The 17,844-nt window shown below is 46.9% G+C and overlaps 1 protein-coding gene across 3 annotated transcripts; it reads right to left on the bottom strand.

Annotated features, from left to right (window-relative positions):
• Window positions 1-56: 56 nt before the first annotated feature.
• acin1b (apoptotic chromatin condensation inducer 1b) lies at window positions 57-17,638 on the bottom strand. Of its 3 annotated transcripts, XM_052066149.1 has the most exons (17): window positions 17,458-17,638; window positions 16,050-16,115; window positions 15,833-15,944; window positions 15,475-15,545; window positions 13,764-14,831; window positions 13,440-13,513; window positions 9,581-9,701; window positions 5,551-5,596; window positions 5,319-5,464; window positions 5,036-5,182; window positions 4,809-4,965; window positions 4,598-4,743; window positions 3,964-4,071; window positions 3,781-3,888; window positions 3,055-3,430; window positions 1,902-1,999; window positions 57-1,327 (listed from the first exon to the last, which is right to left on the bottom strand). In XM_052066149.1, exons 1-17 carry the CDS (start codon window positions 17,590-17,592, stop codon window positions 1,025-1,027), a joined length of 3,282 nt encoding a protein of 1,093 aa, XP_051922109.1. In that variant the 5' UTR covers window positions 17,593-17,638; the 3' UTR covers window positions 57-1,024. The 3 variants fall into 3 exon arrangements, with proteins under 3 accessions (XP_051922109.1, XP_051922118.1, XP_051922127.1); XM_052066158.1 differs by lacking the exons at window positions 13,440-13,513; window positions 13,764-14,831; window positions 15,475-15,545; ... (1 more) ...; window positions 16,050-16,115; window positions 17,458-17,638 and adding an exon at window positions 10,082-10,508; XM_052066167.1 differs by lacking the exons at window positions 9,581-9,701; window positions 13,440-13,513; window positions 13,764-14,831; ... (2 more) ...; window positions 16,050-16,115; window positions 17,458-17,638 and adding an exon at window positions 6,253-7,188.
• Between the last annotated feature and the right edge of the window lie 206 nt (window positions 17,639-17,844).

Below are 17,844 nucleotides of genomic sequence, written 5' to 3'. Positions count from 1 at the left end.
CTGGTCCGTGTCTGAAAACCCCCCCCCCCGAACAGATAGCGTGCATGACGCCAAGGTTTTACCAACTGAAGTCGGTCAGCACTTCAATTTATTAACTTATATGTCATGACTTGCAATACATTCAACAGCAACAAAAATCAACTTTTCAACTAAAACAAGATAAAATGGTAAAAATGGAGCCATTGGTCAGAGCTATTGATTAGAAGGCTAAATCATTTGGATCTCCTCTGCACTACTTGCCGAGACATCGGGATATGTGACTTTCAGTTGACATGTCAGGGTGAACCCAGACTGCGCCGGGTCTTGAACAAGTTAACTTTTTATGCCCCGATTTTCAGCGCCGAGTGTGCGCGACTTGGCTGTTCTACAAGGAGCTGAAGTATAAAATTCACAAAAGACGCTTGATGCATTAAAAATTGAAAGGACGTCCACTTCTATGCCTTTCTGTGACTCTTCCAGTCTCTCACCGATTCCCCCACAGATCAAAACCATGTTGCCGTTCAAGTTAAAGTGGAAGTTATACATAAACGAGCGGAACACAGTGTTGGATGTTTTCCAATCGGGAAGTCAAAGGAAGTTTACTTATAAAAGAGCCCCTCGAGCGTATTTTCGCGCTACCCAGAAATTTTGCCACAAGGCTCGACACACCAATTACTTTTTTGTAATTAGTGTAGAGAGATTCCTCTGATGTCTTAAAATAAAACAAGCATTACGATCGCATCTTCCATCCCCGTTTCAACGTGACCGACAAATGTAAAAAGAAAAAGCAAAAAAGAAAGAATGATCACAGGTCTGTAAAGTTCAGTGCTGAAGCGAGTCAAAACACTAAAACTGCTCAGAGACGAGTGTGGATGGAGAGGGGATCTATTTTGGACTTTATTATAGGGCTTGGGGAGGAATAAACTGTGGAACCACAGAAGTTGAAGGAGAAAAAAAAAGGGGCCTCCCAAACCTCAGGAGGACCGGACCGCCCGCCCCCTCCGAATGGACGCCACATCACGACGGGAGCCCTCTTCCGCGTGCTTTAGTGGCGCCTGTCTCGGGTGTCGCTACAACTACGAGAGCGCCGCCCAAGTGGCGGTCGCCCGGGCCGGCGCTCGCCTTCCCGCCTCCGCTCGCCATCTTTGTTCCGGCTTCGCTCCTTTTCCCGGTCGGCGTCGGCTACCTTGCTGGACGCAGACGCGCCGTCCCGATCTTCTTTTTCCCGGGCCTTCAGCCGCTCCTTCTTCCGCTCCTCGCGAACTTTTTCCTGCTCGTCTTGCAGCTCCTTGAGCCGCCGCTCTCGCTCCTTTTGCCGCTCGCTGCGTTCCAGCACCTTCTGCACCACCTGGTGGTGAAATGTTTAAAACAGATAAGTATATACACACACACACACAGGGTACTTGAAAAAAAATAATTAGTTACAAATTACTTCTCCCCAAAAGTAATTAATTTAGTTACCAACTATTATTTTACATTTACAATTTTGTAATCGCTAAACGAGCAAGTATATACATTCCAACATCTGCCAATTATTTGAAGTCAACAGACTGCAGCTTGCCAGATGAATAGAAAGATTAAATCCTGAATCAATATCAAATCTTGAAAATGTTATTGTGCGTTGAAATTCTGGATGGATGCCGCCAGAGGGTGAGGATCCCAGAGCATCCGCACCATCCGTCCAACATGTACACAGTCACGAAGCCATGTTCCATAGATGGCTTTTGTTCCATTGGGCAGTTCAATTCCTCCCCCCAAAACAAAGCAGCTTCGCATGAGCTCAGTGACTGCTTCGGCTTCGACTCACATCAGCACAAACAATGACAGAGACTCGCGCTTTCTGCAAACGGGTCATTTGAACTCACCTTTTGGAATTCACACCCAAAACATGTCTGAAAATAAAAAGGCAGGAGGACACCCACCTGTTCTTCAGTGAGGGGAAGCCAGTATATACAAGGAGCTGCTTTGGTCTTGAGGAACAAGTCGTCGAGAAGCTTTGCGGGAGGCTCATCTGCCTTCTCTGATGGCGAAGAAAAAAAAAAAAGCACGACATTGGCAAAGGCTTGCGTTAGGGCTCGGCGATCAATCCGTTTCATCTCATTGCGTTTCCCCTGTTGCGCATCAGCAGCTCGTCATAATCTTTTTTTTTTGGGGGGGGGGGGGGGGGGGGAGTACACAGTATGAATCGCAGTAATGGGTCAATATTCATGGAAAATAACGAAGATTTCAACAGCCAGGTGTAAGTTTCATCCTCTCGGCTGCTTGAAAGTTGACGCATTCTCGGATGGACCACTTTTAGTTTGGTTCTTTAGTCCTTTGATGGCTTCTGAAGGCAAGAGAAACGTATTTGGGTTCCATTCCCCCAATCCTTCGGTATTCACTACACAGGGCACTTTGCATTTTAGACTCGATTTGGAATGAACTTGAGAAAGTGTGTTTTAAGAGGTTGAAATGTGTTTTGCGAGGGGTAAAACTCCAACGTCGAATAACAAGACCCGTTGCGGGTCAGAGTCTGCGGAATGTATGGGTCGAATTTCAATCCATTTGATCCGGACAATTTTTTGTTTTGACGTGCACTCCTTCCACGAACGGCATGACTGCGAACACGGAGGAGACAATGAACCAAAACCTTGTCGACGGACAGCGAGCGGAATGAGTTTTTGGTTTGCGAAAGACAAGCAAGGGCACTAAGTGATTTATTGACACGTTGGAAACTTTTGACCCGAGGAATCTGCTTCCCAGCTGCAATTATTTTGCAGAGGTCGGCTTGCCTCACCCGGGCAGTGCGACACGAGAAAAGGGCGTGAGAGAGGCGGAGGGCCGTCCGTGGAGTTTGCCGGCTGGCTCCTTTTTACTCTGCAATGTTGAACATTTTCAACATTCATTTATCACGGGCTGTGTTCATTTCCATGTTTCGGCCAGAGGCATTTATGTCCCCAAGAGGAAGCATTTATTTTGGCATTATCCGTGAGAAAAAATATTTCTGTGGAAGTTGGTGCAAGTTAAAGCTCGGGAAAAACACAGATAGAGAGAGACCCCCCCCACCCCAAAAAAACAACTTGTTGTCAAACCTACCCTTCTTCTCGGTCTTCCTCTCCTTGCTCTTTGGCCGTTCCCGTCGCCGCCGCTCCCGTTCCCGTTCTCTGTCTCGGTCGCGGGACCTGGAGCGCCGCTCGCCCTTGTCGGCGCCCGGTCTGGCGAATTCCCGGATCTTGTCGCGATCCCACTCGCGCTCGCCGCGGGCCCGCTCGCGGCGCTCCATTTGCCGCTGCCGCTCAGCCCACAGGTCCCGCACGGCGGGCGCGCCGCGCTCGTGCTCCCTGTCTCGCTCCCGGTCCCGTTCCCGGTCTCGCTCGGGCATGAGCGGGGGCGGTCGGCTGGGCGGCGGGGCCGGCTGCGGGACTTGCGGCTCCGCGATGTTTGGCTTCAACAAACCTTTGTGAAAGTCAAGCTGCGTGCGGGGAAGAGCAACAAAAAAATGGCGAGGGATCCAAATTGGAGCATTTTGCTGATTTAACGGTCAACAATTATTTGGATTGTTATATATATATTTTTTCTTTTCAGACGCCACAGATTTTATCCCAGCTCCTCGTTTTAAATTGACTGAAAAGGGTCTGAAAATGGCTGGCGTCTGAAAAGACAGCTAAAAACATATTTGGGAGTGAATAACTTAAAAACAGTCACGGAATATCTCAAAAACTGGAGCCAATTCGGAAAAAAAAAAGAATGTTACTACACCCTACACGTCAGTCTCGGTACTACGACAGCATGCTGACAAAGCAGCAGGCGCGTAAGCATTACCTCATCCTGCTCACAGAAGTCCACACTGAGCACTTTGGGATTGCTCTGGGGCCATTTGACTCCGTGAAGACTTTCCCTGGTGGCTGCCGCCTCCTCTGTCGTCGTGTACTGGGAAGGGCAGAGAGTGGACCATGAGCCCACAAAGGTCACCTCGACCGATTCAAATCAGCGGCGGCGGCTCACCGTGACGTAGCAGTGTGACTTGATCTTGTCAATCCAGAAGCCGTCTTCCACCATGCTCCCGGTCTGCTTCAGGAGCTCTTTGAGCTGGCCCACGGTGAACGGCCGCACCTTTGAGCAGACAAAATATGCATTTAGTGTGGGGGTGTGGCGTAATAAGACAAAACTCCATCAGTTATGTCTCATTAAAATACATGTTTTCAGTGAGCGCAATTTCCTCCAAAAACCCCGTTTGAGTTTCTTTTCGTCCTTTTACTTTATTTCTTCTTCCCATTTTGTTTTCACTTAATTGAACGGTGTTTGTTGTTTTTCTTCTTTTTTCTTTCTACCTACATTCTTGCTGCTGGAGGCTGTAAATTTCACCAGTGTGGGAGAAATAAAGGATATCTTATCTTAAATACATTTCAGTTCAAACTTATTTCTGACTGGGTTGTCTGGTAGTCTGAACTGAAATTGATTTTTAAAAAATGGGAAAAAGAAAAAGATATTTACGTAAAATTGAGAACAACAGCAATGTGAAACTTCTTATTTTGAGCCTTGAGATGAGATGATTACTTTCATGAATGACAGAGGCAAGTTTGGCCGGCCGGCCGGGTGACGGCGAGATACCGTGCACGAGCTTTCGCTCCAAACCCACCAGGTTGGTCACGTGGACGATATTGGAAAGTTTGCCGCGGGGCGGCGAGGGCTTCCGCGTGAATCGGATGGGGTCGTCGATTGTGATGGACACGCCGGACCGCTGCTGACTGATGGAGCGACGCACCAAACCGTCGTCGGTGGAAGCTAAGGACGAGAGGCGCGTGATTGGAAAGCTCGGAGATCGGAAGGCAGAAATTCCGAGGCCTCACCTTTCTTCGGTTCTCCGTCGGGCTTCTCTGCCGTCTTCTCGGGGGGAATTGGCTTGGGTTGCTCTACGGGGGGCGGTAGCGGGATTTCGCTCTCCGCCGTCTCGGCGTCTTCCTCTTCGTCACCACGCCCGTTCTCCTGGCTGTCCCCGGGGACCACCTGGACGCGGGCAAACATTGACGGACAGGCGGACAAAAGAGCGACGGTGCCGTTCAGACGGCGCGCTTGCCTGTGTCACCGTGCGCCGGATCTTAAGACCGTCGTCCTCGTCTCCCTGGCCGTTGTCCTTGTTGTCCTCGTCCCCGGACAGCTGCAGCTCCTCTGGGTGCAGGTCCACCACGGCCTCCTGGGCCATTTTGATATCTGGAATTAAAGACTGCGGGGAAAGACACAGGGAAAGGATCGGGTCATTATGAGAAAACAAAATGAAACGGATGAAAATGACCATGGCCAAGAATGAGTTTGCCCGTTTCATCCCTCAAGGAGACGTTTGTTCATCCCCCAGCCCCCACCTTGAGAGAGTCAGTTGTGATGCTGATGGACGGCTTCTTGGCAGTGACCGCCGTGCTGGAGCCCCAACGCCTCTTCCTCCCCGCCGCGGCTCCAGCGTCGACGTCTCCCACCCCTCCGTCGGCATCGACAGGCGGCGTCTTGCTGCCTGCGCAGGAAGAGGGATAGGGGGTGTCAAGGTCAAATCGGAGAAAAAGAGGAGGGCAGAATTTCGAACCCAACGGGTCCACCTACTGGTTAGTGAGATCTTGCGAGCGGCAAAAGCCTTTGGAGTGGTGCTCTGGAATGAGAGGGAGAGAGAGAAAAAGAACATACAGAAACCCCAAAGGGTGCAGCGGGTGAGATGGGAACTCCAAATGGGCAAACAAGAGGTCAAACAGGAAAATGTGGTGAGGGTTTTTTTTTTTATGGTGGGTCAAAAAGTGTTTGAGGAGAGTCCTGAGACATCCGTGTTCTACCTCTGCTCAAGGATGCAAACATAATCCACTGACATACTACATTTATGTCTTTTGTGTGTTTGTGTATATGTGTGTGTGCGTGTACGTGAGACTCAGGGTAAAGATGCGACTAACTAGTTGAGTGTGTCCACATCGCATTTTCCTCAAATTTCATTTTAAGTGTAAAAGCTTTAACGGTGCGTGAAGTAATTAGGGGGAAAAAGGTGGGCTCATTAAAAGCCATTCCATGTGAAAAATTCCCTTCATTTTGCATGTGTTCTTTGAAGCAGAGGCGGAAAACTGAGCCCTGGAGACTTTTTTTTTTTTTGCAAGGACTTGCACATTAAACAATAGACTGCAGAATTTTTTTAGCACTACCACTTGAGTAAGACTATCAAAATAAAACTGCAGTATAAAAAAATTTCTGTCAATTATAATGAGGAATGTTAACTCCTCAAGCAATTAAGACATTAAATGGTGAAAAGTGATTGCCTGGTACCATTTGACACCTGATTCCTTACTGGCTCGACTAGGGCCCAACCGCACGACCCTGTGCACTGTATCTAGGCAACAAGGATCCAATCAGGGAAGGCTGAGGAGTGAGGCCATGCCTCGATTTGAGTGTGCAGGAACTGATCACTGGGGTGGACTTTTAGTCTTTGAAGGGGGGGGTTGCTGCATTTGTTCATCAAGCGGCAGCTCAGAGTCACAATTGTGTCCGTGGGAGGGTGCCCGGGCGAAAGGTTCGCTTTCATGTCCTTGATTCCACAGGTAAAGCACAAGTCCATTGTGAGTCTTTGGAAAGTCCTTGTGGCGCTCTCAAAAATATAATTAAATCAACAAATGTAAGTATGAAAAATGTATAAAGTCAGATGCATTTGTGGCATTCAGATTTGTAATCCAGGAAGCCGCGCATGTTGGAGAACTCGGAGAAGTGCCAAGTTGTGGGCGGAAAGACGTCACGGAGGCCAAAAAAGCAATTTCACAGCATCGGAGCCCAATGTGGAACATCTCGTCTCCAGTCAGCAAGTCCAGCCACAAATGGCATTTCCATGGCTTAATGTCCACTGACGGTTTGTCAAAGGAGTCCTTGGAGAAGCGCTTCTTTTAAGGTGTGTCCGACGGTGTCGTGCCAGCCTTCTTTCCATTGTGAAAGCGGCAGATATGTCCATATTGGAGTCGTGGTGGAAATTCAGTCCAGTGTCACAAAAAGAGCGTGCGCCCGGTTGTCGGGAGGCTGGATGGTACACCTTGCCCATGCTCACTGCCGCGAATCAGCGCCACAAAAGTACAGTCCAGTTTAGTTCAGTGAGCAGCTCGGCTTCCAACTCTCGAGGCAAGGTGACCGTGACAACCGGGGTCTGCCGTTACCATCGCTGCTGCGGCTCTGACGTGTGCTCCAGCAGTTCCTGCTGGCGCCTCAGACTTTACTCAGGGCCACAAGGGCTCGCAGACTCTGGGCCTAACTGGGCCAGCAGCGACGCACTCAGACATATCGGGACAGGAGTTGAAGGAGGAGTAGGAGGAGTGGAGGAGGTGTTGTTGGTGGAGGTGGTGGTGGTGGTAGTAGTAGTACGCAGCTTGTACCATTAGGGGCAATGGAAGAGACATGGGCACCTTCATAACAAAGCAATCAATGTGGTTTTAAGACAACAATCACACCATAAATATATTTCAGAGAGAATCGTTTATGAGGGGATACAAAAGGCTAGAGAGAGGAAGAAAAGAGGCAAGAAAGAAGCCATGATGCATCACTACACACCCCAGCACTCACTAGACGGTTGGGGGGGAAAAAAAATCCCTGAGACTAAAAACTCGACCAAATTACCTCCTCATATGCACGCTTCAAGTGCAACATTGAGCAAATAGTGAGAGTAAAATGCTACGGGACAAACGCGCCCTTCAATGTGGGACATGCAGTTTGGACAGTGTGATTTGGACGTTCAACCACCCGGCGCCTGCACTCAAGGGCCGATGAGGTGCGTTCTGGGTAATTAGTTGGGTTAAAATGCAACGAATTGCCACAGCTAAACACTGGTTAAGAATGACCCAATTAATACAGTGGTGCCTTGAGTTGAGTTTCATTTGTTCCACTCACACAGCCCACCCCCCCAAAAAAATAAAAAACATCCGAGCACAGTACACATTTTTCATAAATTTAAAAATAAAAAAAACATTACAATAACAGAACAACAATTGAAAACAACATAAAGAGTGTGCGCATCATGAATCATTTATTGTGCAGCTCCTTGACATGCATGCCTTAGCGACCAGGGGAAGTGCAATAAAACACATCCCTCCATTATCCAAACCGCTTGTCCTCACTCGGGTCGCTGGCGTGCTGGAGCCGATCCCGGCTGTGTCCGGGCGGCAAGGCCAGCCAATCACAGGCAACATTCTAGACCAGCAAGCAGTCACACTCACATTCACACCTACGACAAATTCTGAGGACCCAATTCTCAATTAACCTACCGTACACGTTAGGAATGTAATAATAATCCAAACGTCACATTACGATAATTAGCATCATATGAACCTCACAATACGATAGTTATCACAATATTATAGGGAAGTTGGCGGGGGGTAAAGTCCACCATACTGAATAAAAATGCATGATAAAAAATAGATTAATATTCATTGAAGCACAATATTGTGTTTTTGTATGTAACGGCAGTGACAAGGAAACAGGATTGGCCAGTCATTTCATTGTCACATGCTCCTTTTGGATCATCAGCGCAAAGTGCCACAATGCTGTGTTGGGCTGGTAACAATTTTGAGGCACTGACTTGCTTATGCATACACATGGCGAAGCCAGTCAATTTGCCCTTCATCTGGCGATAAACATGTTTTTTGAACGGAAGGTGGCCAAAACATCCATCCATTTTCTGAACGGTTTTGTCACGGGTATGCTGAGGCCTATCCAAGATGATTTTGGGCAGTAGGCACCGTACACCATGAACTGGTTGCCAGCCAACCGCAGGGCACACATAGACAAACGCCAATTCACACTCACAATCACACCTAGGGACAATTTTGAGTGCTCCAGGAACCTGCCATGCATGTTTTAGGAATGTGGGAGGAAACCAGAGTCCCCAGAGAAAACCACCAAAGGCACGGGGAGAACATGCAAACTCCACACAGGAAGGCTGGAGCCCGGAATTAAACCCATGAATCCTGCAACATGAGGCGGAGGTGCTAACCAGTTGCTCACCCTGCCGCCGTGATCAAAAGCAGCCTTATTCAAATTAAACTGCACTCATAAATTAACCACCAGAAAATACTGGAACTTTACAAATGGGAAATAACCTGGCCTATTTCACAGATTTGCTACTTTTATTAACGTGAAATGACGATGATGATGTTTTGGGATTTTTCATATCGCAATATTGCCATTACCGTTTTATCCCTAGTACAGAGAGACTGTCACATGAGCTGCAGTAGCGTGCTTTATTTTTTAACCAATGGATAACGATTATGCTAGTGAGAATTGTTCCATTGTCTAGTGTTCTACCTATGTTGTTACACTGTTTGTCTTGAAATATCAGTTCCCCAAAGAGTTATAACATTATAACCGCAATGCTAGTTTTGTTAGCCTGTTTAAGGGCTTATGCATCGTGTTACACCAGCGAAGTTGTACTTTTTTTTTAATCAAAAGATGCACATCGCCAAGTCCCTCGTAAATCAAGGTACCACTGTATTTGGGTTTTTCTCCAGGTTGTGTTGGTTTCAAGTGAGCCTCGTATCAGCTAGCCATGCTTGATCATGAATGAGGATGCGAGGTTTTAGCAGGAGACGGCCAAACGCTCAGCCTTCTCGGCCAGACTTACCTCCTCCAGGTGACCCTCGCCATCGATGGGCTCCCCATTCGGCGCTGGCTGCCGGGCCTCGCTGCTCTCTGAGCGGGGCTCCCCCTCCGACACGGCTGCCTCGCTGGTCTCTGACATCTCTCTGCCAGAAGAAATAGGTCATATGGGTCTATTGGGGGTCTCTTCAGTAGGGACATTTACAGTCAGTAGTGGCTGACCTCACCGGGGCCAAGGGTTAGCTAAACAACAATTGTACTAAAATGTCACATAATCACCAAGAACAAATGAATGGTTTTACAATACTACACTGTACTAAGCAAGTAACATCTAGGATGTGTGTGTGGTGGGCCACATTCAACCTCATCTTCTAATGATATCCCCTTGACGGTGAGCTAATTCAGTCGAATGATTTGAAATTGCAAGTAAAAAGTGGCCACTTCCTCACGCCACAAGACACCCATCGCCATTCCCACATCTTCCCAATGCAGCACCAGCGTCGCCCTGTCTCCCTCCCATTCGTACCCGTTTTTGTTTGCCTCGGATACCATTCTCGTCGGTCTCGAGGAAGGGACGTGACACAAACGAACCAGACTCGCGCGAAGCGATCGTTCAGGTGCGCGGAGGGTTTTAAAAATTGACTCCCGTCGGACGTGCTTTGGTCAAAGCACCTGAAATTACTGCGACGCGTTCAAAGATGCAATGTGGACATCCCAGCCATGTTGGCTAGCGAAAGCGGCGCCAAGTAAAAAGAAAAAAAAGGAAAAAAACACTAAATGCCTATTCTATTCTTATCTCAGCCGCAAAAATAAAGAGTTAGATTAACGACTCTCAACCCGTGATAGAAACATACGACGATATTACTAAAACGCCTTGTAATCAATTAAAGGCCGGGTGGCGCCGTTAGCTACGAGTGGAAATCACACAGAGATGAAACAGGAGAAGGACGAGGACCCATTAGGGAAAAAAGGCTGCAGCCAATACATTGATAGGGCGACCTGAGACATGCCTGACCGAAAATACAACAAGTGATCAAATTCAGCGACGTCATGACGTTGGATTACTTCAGCTTTCGGTTGAAGGCTTTTGTTTCACAAATGGTCCTGAATGTGTGTAATGGACAGTAAAAAAGTAATTAATCGAATACTTTTATTCAGGCACCCAAAACAACATCCGTCCGTCCATTTTCTAATCTATTCGCCTATACTAGTTTGCTAGAACTCTCGTGGCAAGGATGCAAACTCCGCACAGGAATGAATTCTGGAGACGACACTCAGAACCTCCGGATTGTGATGCAGACGTACCCGCCAGAGTAACCACGTGTACCCCGTTGTCCCGTGTGCCCGCCCCCCCCCCAAAAAAAAACACATTTACAACACCACATTTTTAAGCCCCTATGGCAACATGAAAAATATACACCCCACTGCAGTTAATCAAAAAATAATAATTATTTTGTTGCGCTCAATATGCTGCCGTCAACATTACAGTCAACTAAAGATTTTCCTGTTAGGAATAAAAATCACAGGCAGCAAACATGACTCGTTCTTACCATGCTTTTTGTTTCAGTTGACCACTGGGTCATGTTCTTTACATGGTAAATTGGCATTCACTTGTATAGCACTTTTCTACTTTAGGTACACAAAGTGCTTCAAACTAAAATATTTTCTGTAATTATAAAGTGCTACTCTGTTTCCTCATTCATGTACTGATGACGCAGCATCAGAAGCAACCACGGGTTCGATAGCTTGCTCAAGGACACTTCGACGTGGCGTCAACACCCACGGGATCGAATCGCTAGCTTCAGTTGAGAGACAACCACTCGACTACTGAGCCATGTCGTTCCGCACATACCGGTGTGGGCAAAGAAGGACTCTGTTCTGTAATCTGACCTATTGAGCATTTACATTATCAAATGTCCTATAACACTTAACGCATGTACTTATTTCATTCTATTGTTTTTCTTAATTAATTGATCTAATAAAAAATGTATTGTTCTAATGTATTGCTCATCCCAGAATTCAAAATACAAATATAAGCAAAAAGATTTTATGATCAAAATCAACCTAAAGTAAGTCACGTTAAAGTGTTGACATTTTGATCTTATGAAAAAAATTGGTTAATTAGAAATATCAAAAGTATATATACATCCCTCTCTCCCTCTATATATATATACACTGTATATATATAATTTACACAAACACTTTTGATATTTTTTATATATATATCTCTATAGAGAGAGATGCATCTATCTATCGACACACACACACACACACACACATTTAAATGCATATACATTCACACACACGAACAGACACACGCATCTCTCACTATCTATATAAGTGCCTGTGTGCCCTTGAGCACAAGCGTTTACTGTTGACTGATCAATACCTGGCTACTCCAAGTAGCCAGGTATTTTGAAAACTACAGGTGTTTTTCTGCGGTTTGCTCCGTCATCCACATAGCCCCAATTATTTTTTTTTCCATTAAAAATTAATGTTTCCGAAAACACTGGCCAAAGTGGATATTTCCGGATCTGCGGAAAAAAAGCCTGGTTACCTGTAGACTAAGGGTGTGGAAAATAATCGATATAAAATCGATACATCGATGCGCACGTGCGCGATGCGAGTGCATCGGCTCATTCACTGGGTACGACGCGATTGACGGGTGAAATCGCGATTCATCACGATGCATTGATGGGTATCGGTAAAATCCGATTCAAGCGCCGTTTTATTCATGTTAAACGTCACATATCTGCCCTTTCCTAGGCGCAATGAATGCACCATCATTGTTTTACGTTTTGTGTTGAATACGGACGGTAGCTGTGCGTCACATACAGTCCAGTACACAACTAGCGAAACACTATGGAAGTTCGCGCACGCAGCAGCGAGGAAACTACTGTATTTAATGCTTCCGCAACATTCAGATCTTATGTTTGGAAATACTACGGCTTCAAAAAGAAAGACGGAAAGATTGATGAAAGCTCCGTAATTTGCAAAGAATGTCGCACTACGAAGCCATACAACGGCAGCACCACAAATATGCAGACCAAAACGATGGCACCACATCACCGACAAGTTTCCCGCCCCCTCCCCGTCCAGTTCCTCGTTGGACACCGGAGAAACTCTTGGCAAACCAGGTCAGGATCAGAAAAAAATCGCCTCTTATTTTGGGGGTCCCCTTGCAGCTCACTGTGACCGCGCAAGGAAAAACTATATATAGATGACTCTTTTGGACATTTCATTTTGACACTCAGTGAGAGTGGTCTGTGTACGCTACAATACACACAGCAGCTTTGAGGCTGTGACTGCCACATTGTTTCAATTGTATTTTTTTTTTCTGTCCTATGGAGATGGATATTTCATACAAGACACTCAGTGAGTAGTCTGTTTGTGTTTACACTACAGCAACAGCTGTGAGTCTCAGGTGCCAAATTGTTTACATTTTCTTTGCACAAAACCCAATTGTGAAAGGGCTTAAATAAGTTGTTTTACACGTTCTACTGTTTATAAGGAATAAAGTGGTCTACTTTTTGCAATACCATACTGAACTTTTTTCTTTGCGTATTTGCATCATGTTTAATGGCGCAATATCACAACAAATTGCACTGTATCGTATCGGATCGCATTGATTTGAACTAAATGTGTATCGTGTCGTATCACATTGTGAAGACGGTGAAACGTATCGCATCGTGTCGCCAGAAAATTCCATGTATCGTTTAAGTATCGCATCGCTGGTAGTGCATCGAGATGTGTATCGAATCGTCCTCAGTGCTGAGATTCACATCCCTACTGTAGACAAGGCCAAAGATGGCAGCAGATGGATGCAATTAATTAGCGGCAATTCTAGTGGTGTCGGCTAATTCTACTTGAGTGTCACTGCAAACCTTTTCAGGGGGTGTCCTTTCTCTGTCCCCGTCTCCTTTGTCTCATTATCTGCGTCTTGGCCTAGCGCAGCTCCCTGTGAGATGATGGGGGACACACACACGCACAAACACACACATTGAAATGGAAATAAGGGTGCTTTCGCGTTCAAATACAACGCGGTTAAAGTTCTCAGATCTTCATTAGTGCTCTATCACAGTGATACCAGACCACTATAATGTGATCCAATTGGTCCACAAACGACTATTTTCTTGCCTACAAATAATGTATCTTTGTTCATTTTGCTTACGTTGGTGAAACACAACTCTTTTAGCTTGATCACTGACCTTCGGCTTCCTCACACGGCGCGACTGAACCCTGACAGACGATGAGGATGACGATTTTGACGAGGAGTCGGACTGCGAGTCCGCATCTGACGAGGAGCCCGAGTCCCGATCCCCTGCCGTGCTCTTCTTACCAGCTGTCTGTTTTTTCTCCCGGAGCTCTTCTTCAGCTCGCGCTTTCGTGTCTTCCGCTTTTCGGTCTTCCGCTTTTCGGTCGCTCATCTCATTTTCCTTCTTCTCGCTCCCCTCGGAAGACTTGCTGGTGCCCGCGCCGGTCTGTGCCTCCTCCGACTCCATCTTGTGCACCAGCAGAGAGAGCGGGCCAGGTCTGCGCTTCACAGGGGGCTCGGGACTGCTGGAGCGGGATCTCGAGTCTGAATCTCGCCCCTGCGAGGTGTGAGGCGGGATGCCGGGTGGCGCTCCGGAGCATTCGCCCTCCTTATCGTCAGTGTCTGGTGGACTCTGCTTGGGAGTGTCCGGTAGGGGAAACAGGTCAGGCGGCGGTGAGGGAGGTGGCGTCGGGTGGCGCAGTTGCATCAGATTCTGGTGCGGCTGCGGTGGTGGGATGTGCTGTGGAGGCTGAAGCTTACGTTTGGACCTCACAGAACTGGCGGGCATCTGCGGAGGCCGCGGGGGGGCCTGGTTGCCTTTTCGCGCTCCGACGGCCCCCGGCCCCCAATCCTCGTCATCCCCGCTATTGTCGTCGTCGTCATCGTCCTCGTCACTGTCCTGCTGGACCGTGGCAGATACGCCGGCCGATCGGCTGAGGTGGAGGACGGAGTGGGCCGATACGCTTTCGCTCGGCGCGACGCCCTCTTTCTCTTGGCCTCTGGACAAGGCCGGGGGCAGTCCCTGGCGGTCCGGCTGGCCCAGAACGCGCACGGACAGGGAGGCTACGGCGCGGGGAGGAGAGGGGGCCGGTGGCTCCTTGTGTCCTTGAGGAAAGGTGGCCCTCTGCATCCTGGCTCCGGGAGCTTCCGGAGCCTCCTGGTGACCGGGGGTGCCATCTGGCCTATGTGACACCCCTTCACCCCTCAGACATCCCGCCCTCTCTGCCAAACCGGGATTCGGCTGTGCAAAAAAGTCACATGTCAAACTGACATTCAGACTGTAAGACTTAACTGGCTGAGTGATTCTCAAAAGGGTGGTGGAAAAATATGAGGTTATTACATCATCAAGTCATCATTCTCAGTAAAAGAAAAACAATTAAAATACAGTCACGCAACTTTGTGAAAAATGGTTTCACACCATACACACAAACAACATTGATTTTTGATTAATTGAAGACTTAATAGGTTTGCAATTGCGATGAAGTGAAAAATCTGTCACATGCGCACGCCTGAAAAATTTGCACTAGTGAGACCGCAAAAAGAAACGGTGTTCATTTTCAAAGTTAAGTTCAGTTGTATTTATCTCTAAGTGCAATACGATTGCATCCATTACATTTATTTAGACATATTTTTGACGTACACCGGCAATATATTTTTACTCAATCATTACTTAAGTACTGTTTTTACGTTCCTATATTCAAAGACAGTGTGGATGTTCAAACTGTACATTAGACTTCAATGAATTGCAATATTTTCATTTCTGGGAATAAATAAAATGCTCTGTCTCATACTGGGAAAGCAAACTATCTATTCTTTTTAAGTGGTACTTGGTTTAAAGAGTTTGCAAACCACTGTACCAGTCAACACGTGGGACAGTGACTGACCTTCTCAGAGACACAGGATGAGGTGTCATTGTCCGACTGGTCTTCATCCTCTTCTGGCATTGCTGGGCTTTCTGTCAAGCGGAGAGGAGAGGAAAGGAAAGAAAGAGTTATTGCTCATAGCAGCGGCGGTTTCCGCTTTGTGAATAACCATCCGCCAATGTCCAAAATTATCCGTAGAATACAACTGAAATGATTTGCTTTTAAAAAAAAAGTCAATTTGTATTTTATTGTATTGTATTTGTATTTCAGGACTGTTCCTGTTATGTCTTGAGTCTCTTTTACAGCTTCCGATTGAAAATAATGGCACAAGTTGCATATATACTCGATGATTGGGAGAGTTTTTAATAACTTGTTATACCGTCAGCCTCCTCATGAAGCTGGGCTTCTCTCTCCAGTCTATGACGGAGGAGTTCCTGCTGCTTGGCCAGATACTGTTGGATGAAGCTATTCTGGCTCATCTCCTCACTGATCTGCAACAAAAATAAAGAATATTTCTGCCGTGTGCAATTCCAACACCAAAGAGTTGTCAATAGGATGCTTTTAAAAAGGAGCCGAGAGAGTTAAATGGGCACTACCTGAGAGTTTGGCTGCAGTCCGCTGTGAGAGGTGGATGACTTTTGCAAGTTCTCCAGCATCAGTGCCTGCGCGGAACAGCAAAATGCATTCAGACAAATATGGAATAATTTTTTCATTTAACTTTTACTGGCTTAGATGAGTTGTAATATTTGTGGTAATTATGACTTTACCACAGTGTTTACATAGGTTAGTAATTGCGGCACAGCTACCAAAAAAAGGAAGCAGGCGTGCCGAGTACTTATTGTTTTTAATGTGATTGCTTTGTAATGAAGTTATACTTGAGGTTTTTTTTCAACAAATATTTTATGTAATTATAATTTAGCATTCGTTAGTGGAAAACAGTTTTGTATTTGCTTGCTTACTGCCGTTTGAACTCTTTTAGAATTTCCTTGTGTTAGAATTACGACTTAGAAGCGTTTTCCATAAAAATATGTTAGTGATAAAAAAAACAAGTCGTCATGGAGCACAAGAAGGCGCACTCGATTACTGCTTTACTTGCTGTTTTTTTAATTTGTTGACTAATATCCATGGCATAGCATGGCAAGTGTTTCATTCCAAGTTTTAATGCAAGTGTGGTTTTACTCCGGAGCTAGCATAGGTTAGCCATTCAATAACAGTAACCTTATAATGTTGCGCTCAGCTACTGTCGTACTTAAAGCTGGGTTTTTTTGGATGGCCTCGGAATGTTTTTTCAAACCAGTGTTTACTGTAATCGTGACTTTCATGATCAGTTATCGTAAACTCGTGACAGACAGCGAAGTCCGATTATTGTCCAAATTCGGGTAAATCGTCACCGCAGGAACGGAGCTGCATCGTAAACCGAGGAGCCCACGTCATGAGCTGTGTACCGAAGAAAGTGTCCGTCGTGCGCGGTAAGGTGGCGGTAATTCGAGTCCACATGTCAACCGAGCTCGACGGCCTTGATACGGCCGCGGGCTTTTGTGGCAGAGATGACAACAAACATGACAACGCGGGCCCACACGACACGAGTGGTTATTGATTTCGTTTCTTTCTTTTTGTATTTTCTTTATGGCGGGAGTCCAGGGAGAGCGGTTGTTGGGTTGCTTCCTCCCGGTCAGGCCTCCAATTGACAGGTGCACACTCCAACTGTGCAACACGGTGCCCCACAACTCGTTGCCAATTCAGTCGCGAAGCGAGGCTCGCTGTTAGCTTAGCCGCCCGGGCGACGTCCACCATTACAGTTGACCGTTGCAAATGTTAACGTGTACTGTTTGGTACCGCCGCGACTTGCTAGCCTCTTCCCGCTTCCGAGCCGACATTCACCGTCAAGACCCTACGGCCCCCCTTTGCCTCCTCCGCCTGTCTCTTCCTCCTGCTAGAAAACTTGTCTACACTCAACACTAGGCGCCCCCCCCCAAAAAAAACAAAAACAGTCACTAAACTCACCCCCTTCAGTCGCTGGATGAGTTTGTTCTTCGCCCCGCTCTTGGACAGGTTTCTCTTCTCCAGCGCGGCTTTCAAATCCGCGACTCGGAGGGATTGTAAAGGCTGTCCATCAAGCGTAATATCCTCGTCCGCCATCTTGTCCAAAGTACTCCCGACAAGCTTCGTTTCGGCTGACGTTCGGCCTCATAGTTCGGCACTTTTCGGAAAACTTCGGTGCGGCCCGATTGACAGTTCAAGGGCGAACAGTTACCGACGAGCGTCGTCACGGATTCCACTCGGCATCGTAGTTCGGTAATTTCCGGAGAACCAGGCACGCCCGAGTGATTTTACGATTTTGTCCACAGTTGAGTCCAATTGATGAGCGCTCAGCGTCGTGATTCGGCAGTT

This window comes from Hippocampus zosterae, chromosome 1 (assembly GCF_025434085.1).
Source record: "Hippocampus zosterae strain Florida chromosome 1, ASM2543408v3, whole genome shotgun sequence".
In the NCBI taxonomy this organism is placed as follows: domain Eukaryota; kingdom Metazoa; phylum Chordata; class Actinopteri; order Syngnathiformes; family Syngnathidae; genus Hippocampus; species Hippocampus zosterae.
This window is presented reverse-complemented; position numbering and strand designations above follow the sequence as displayed.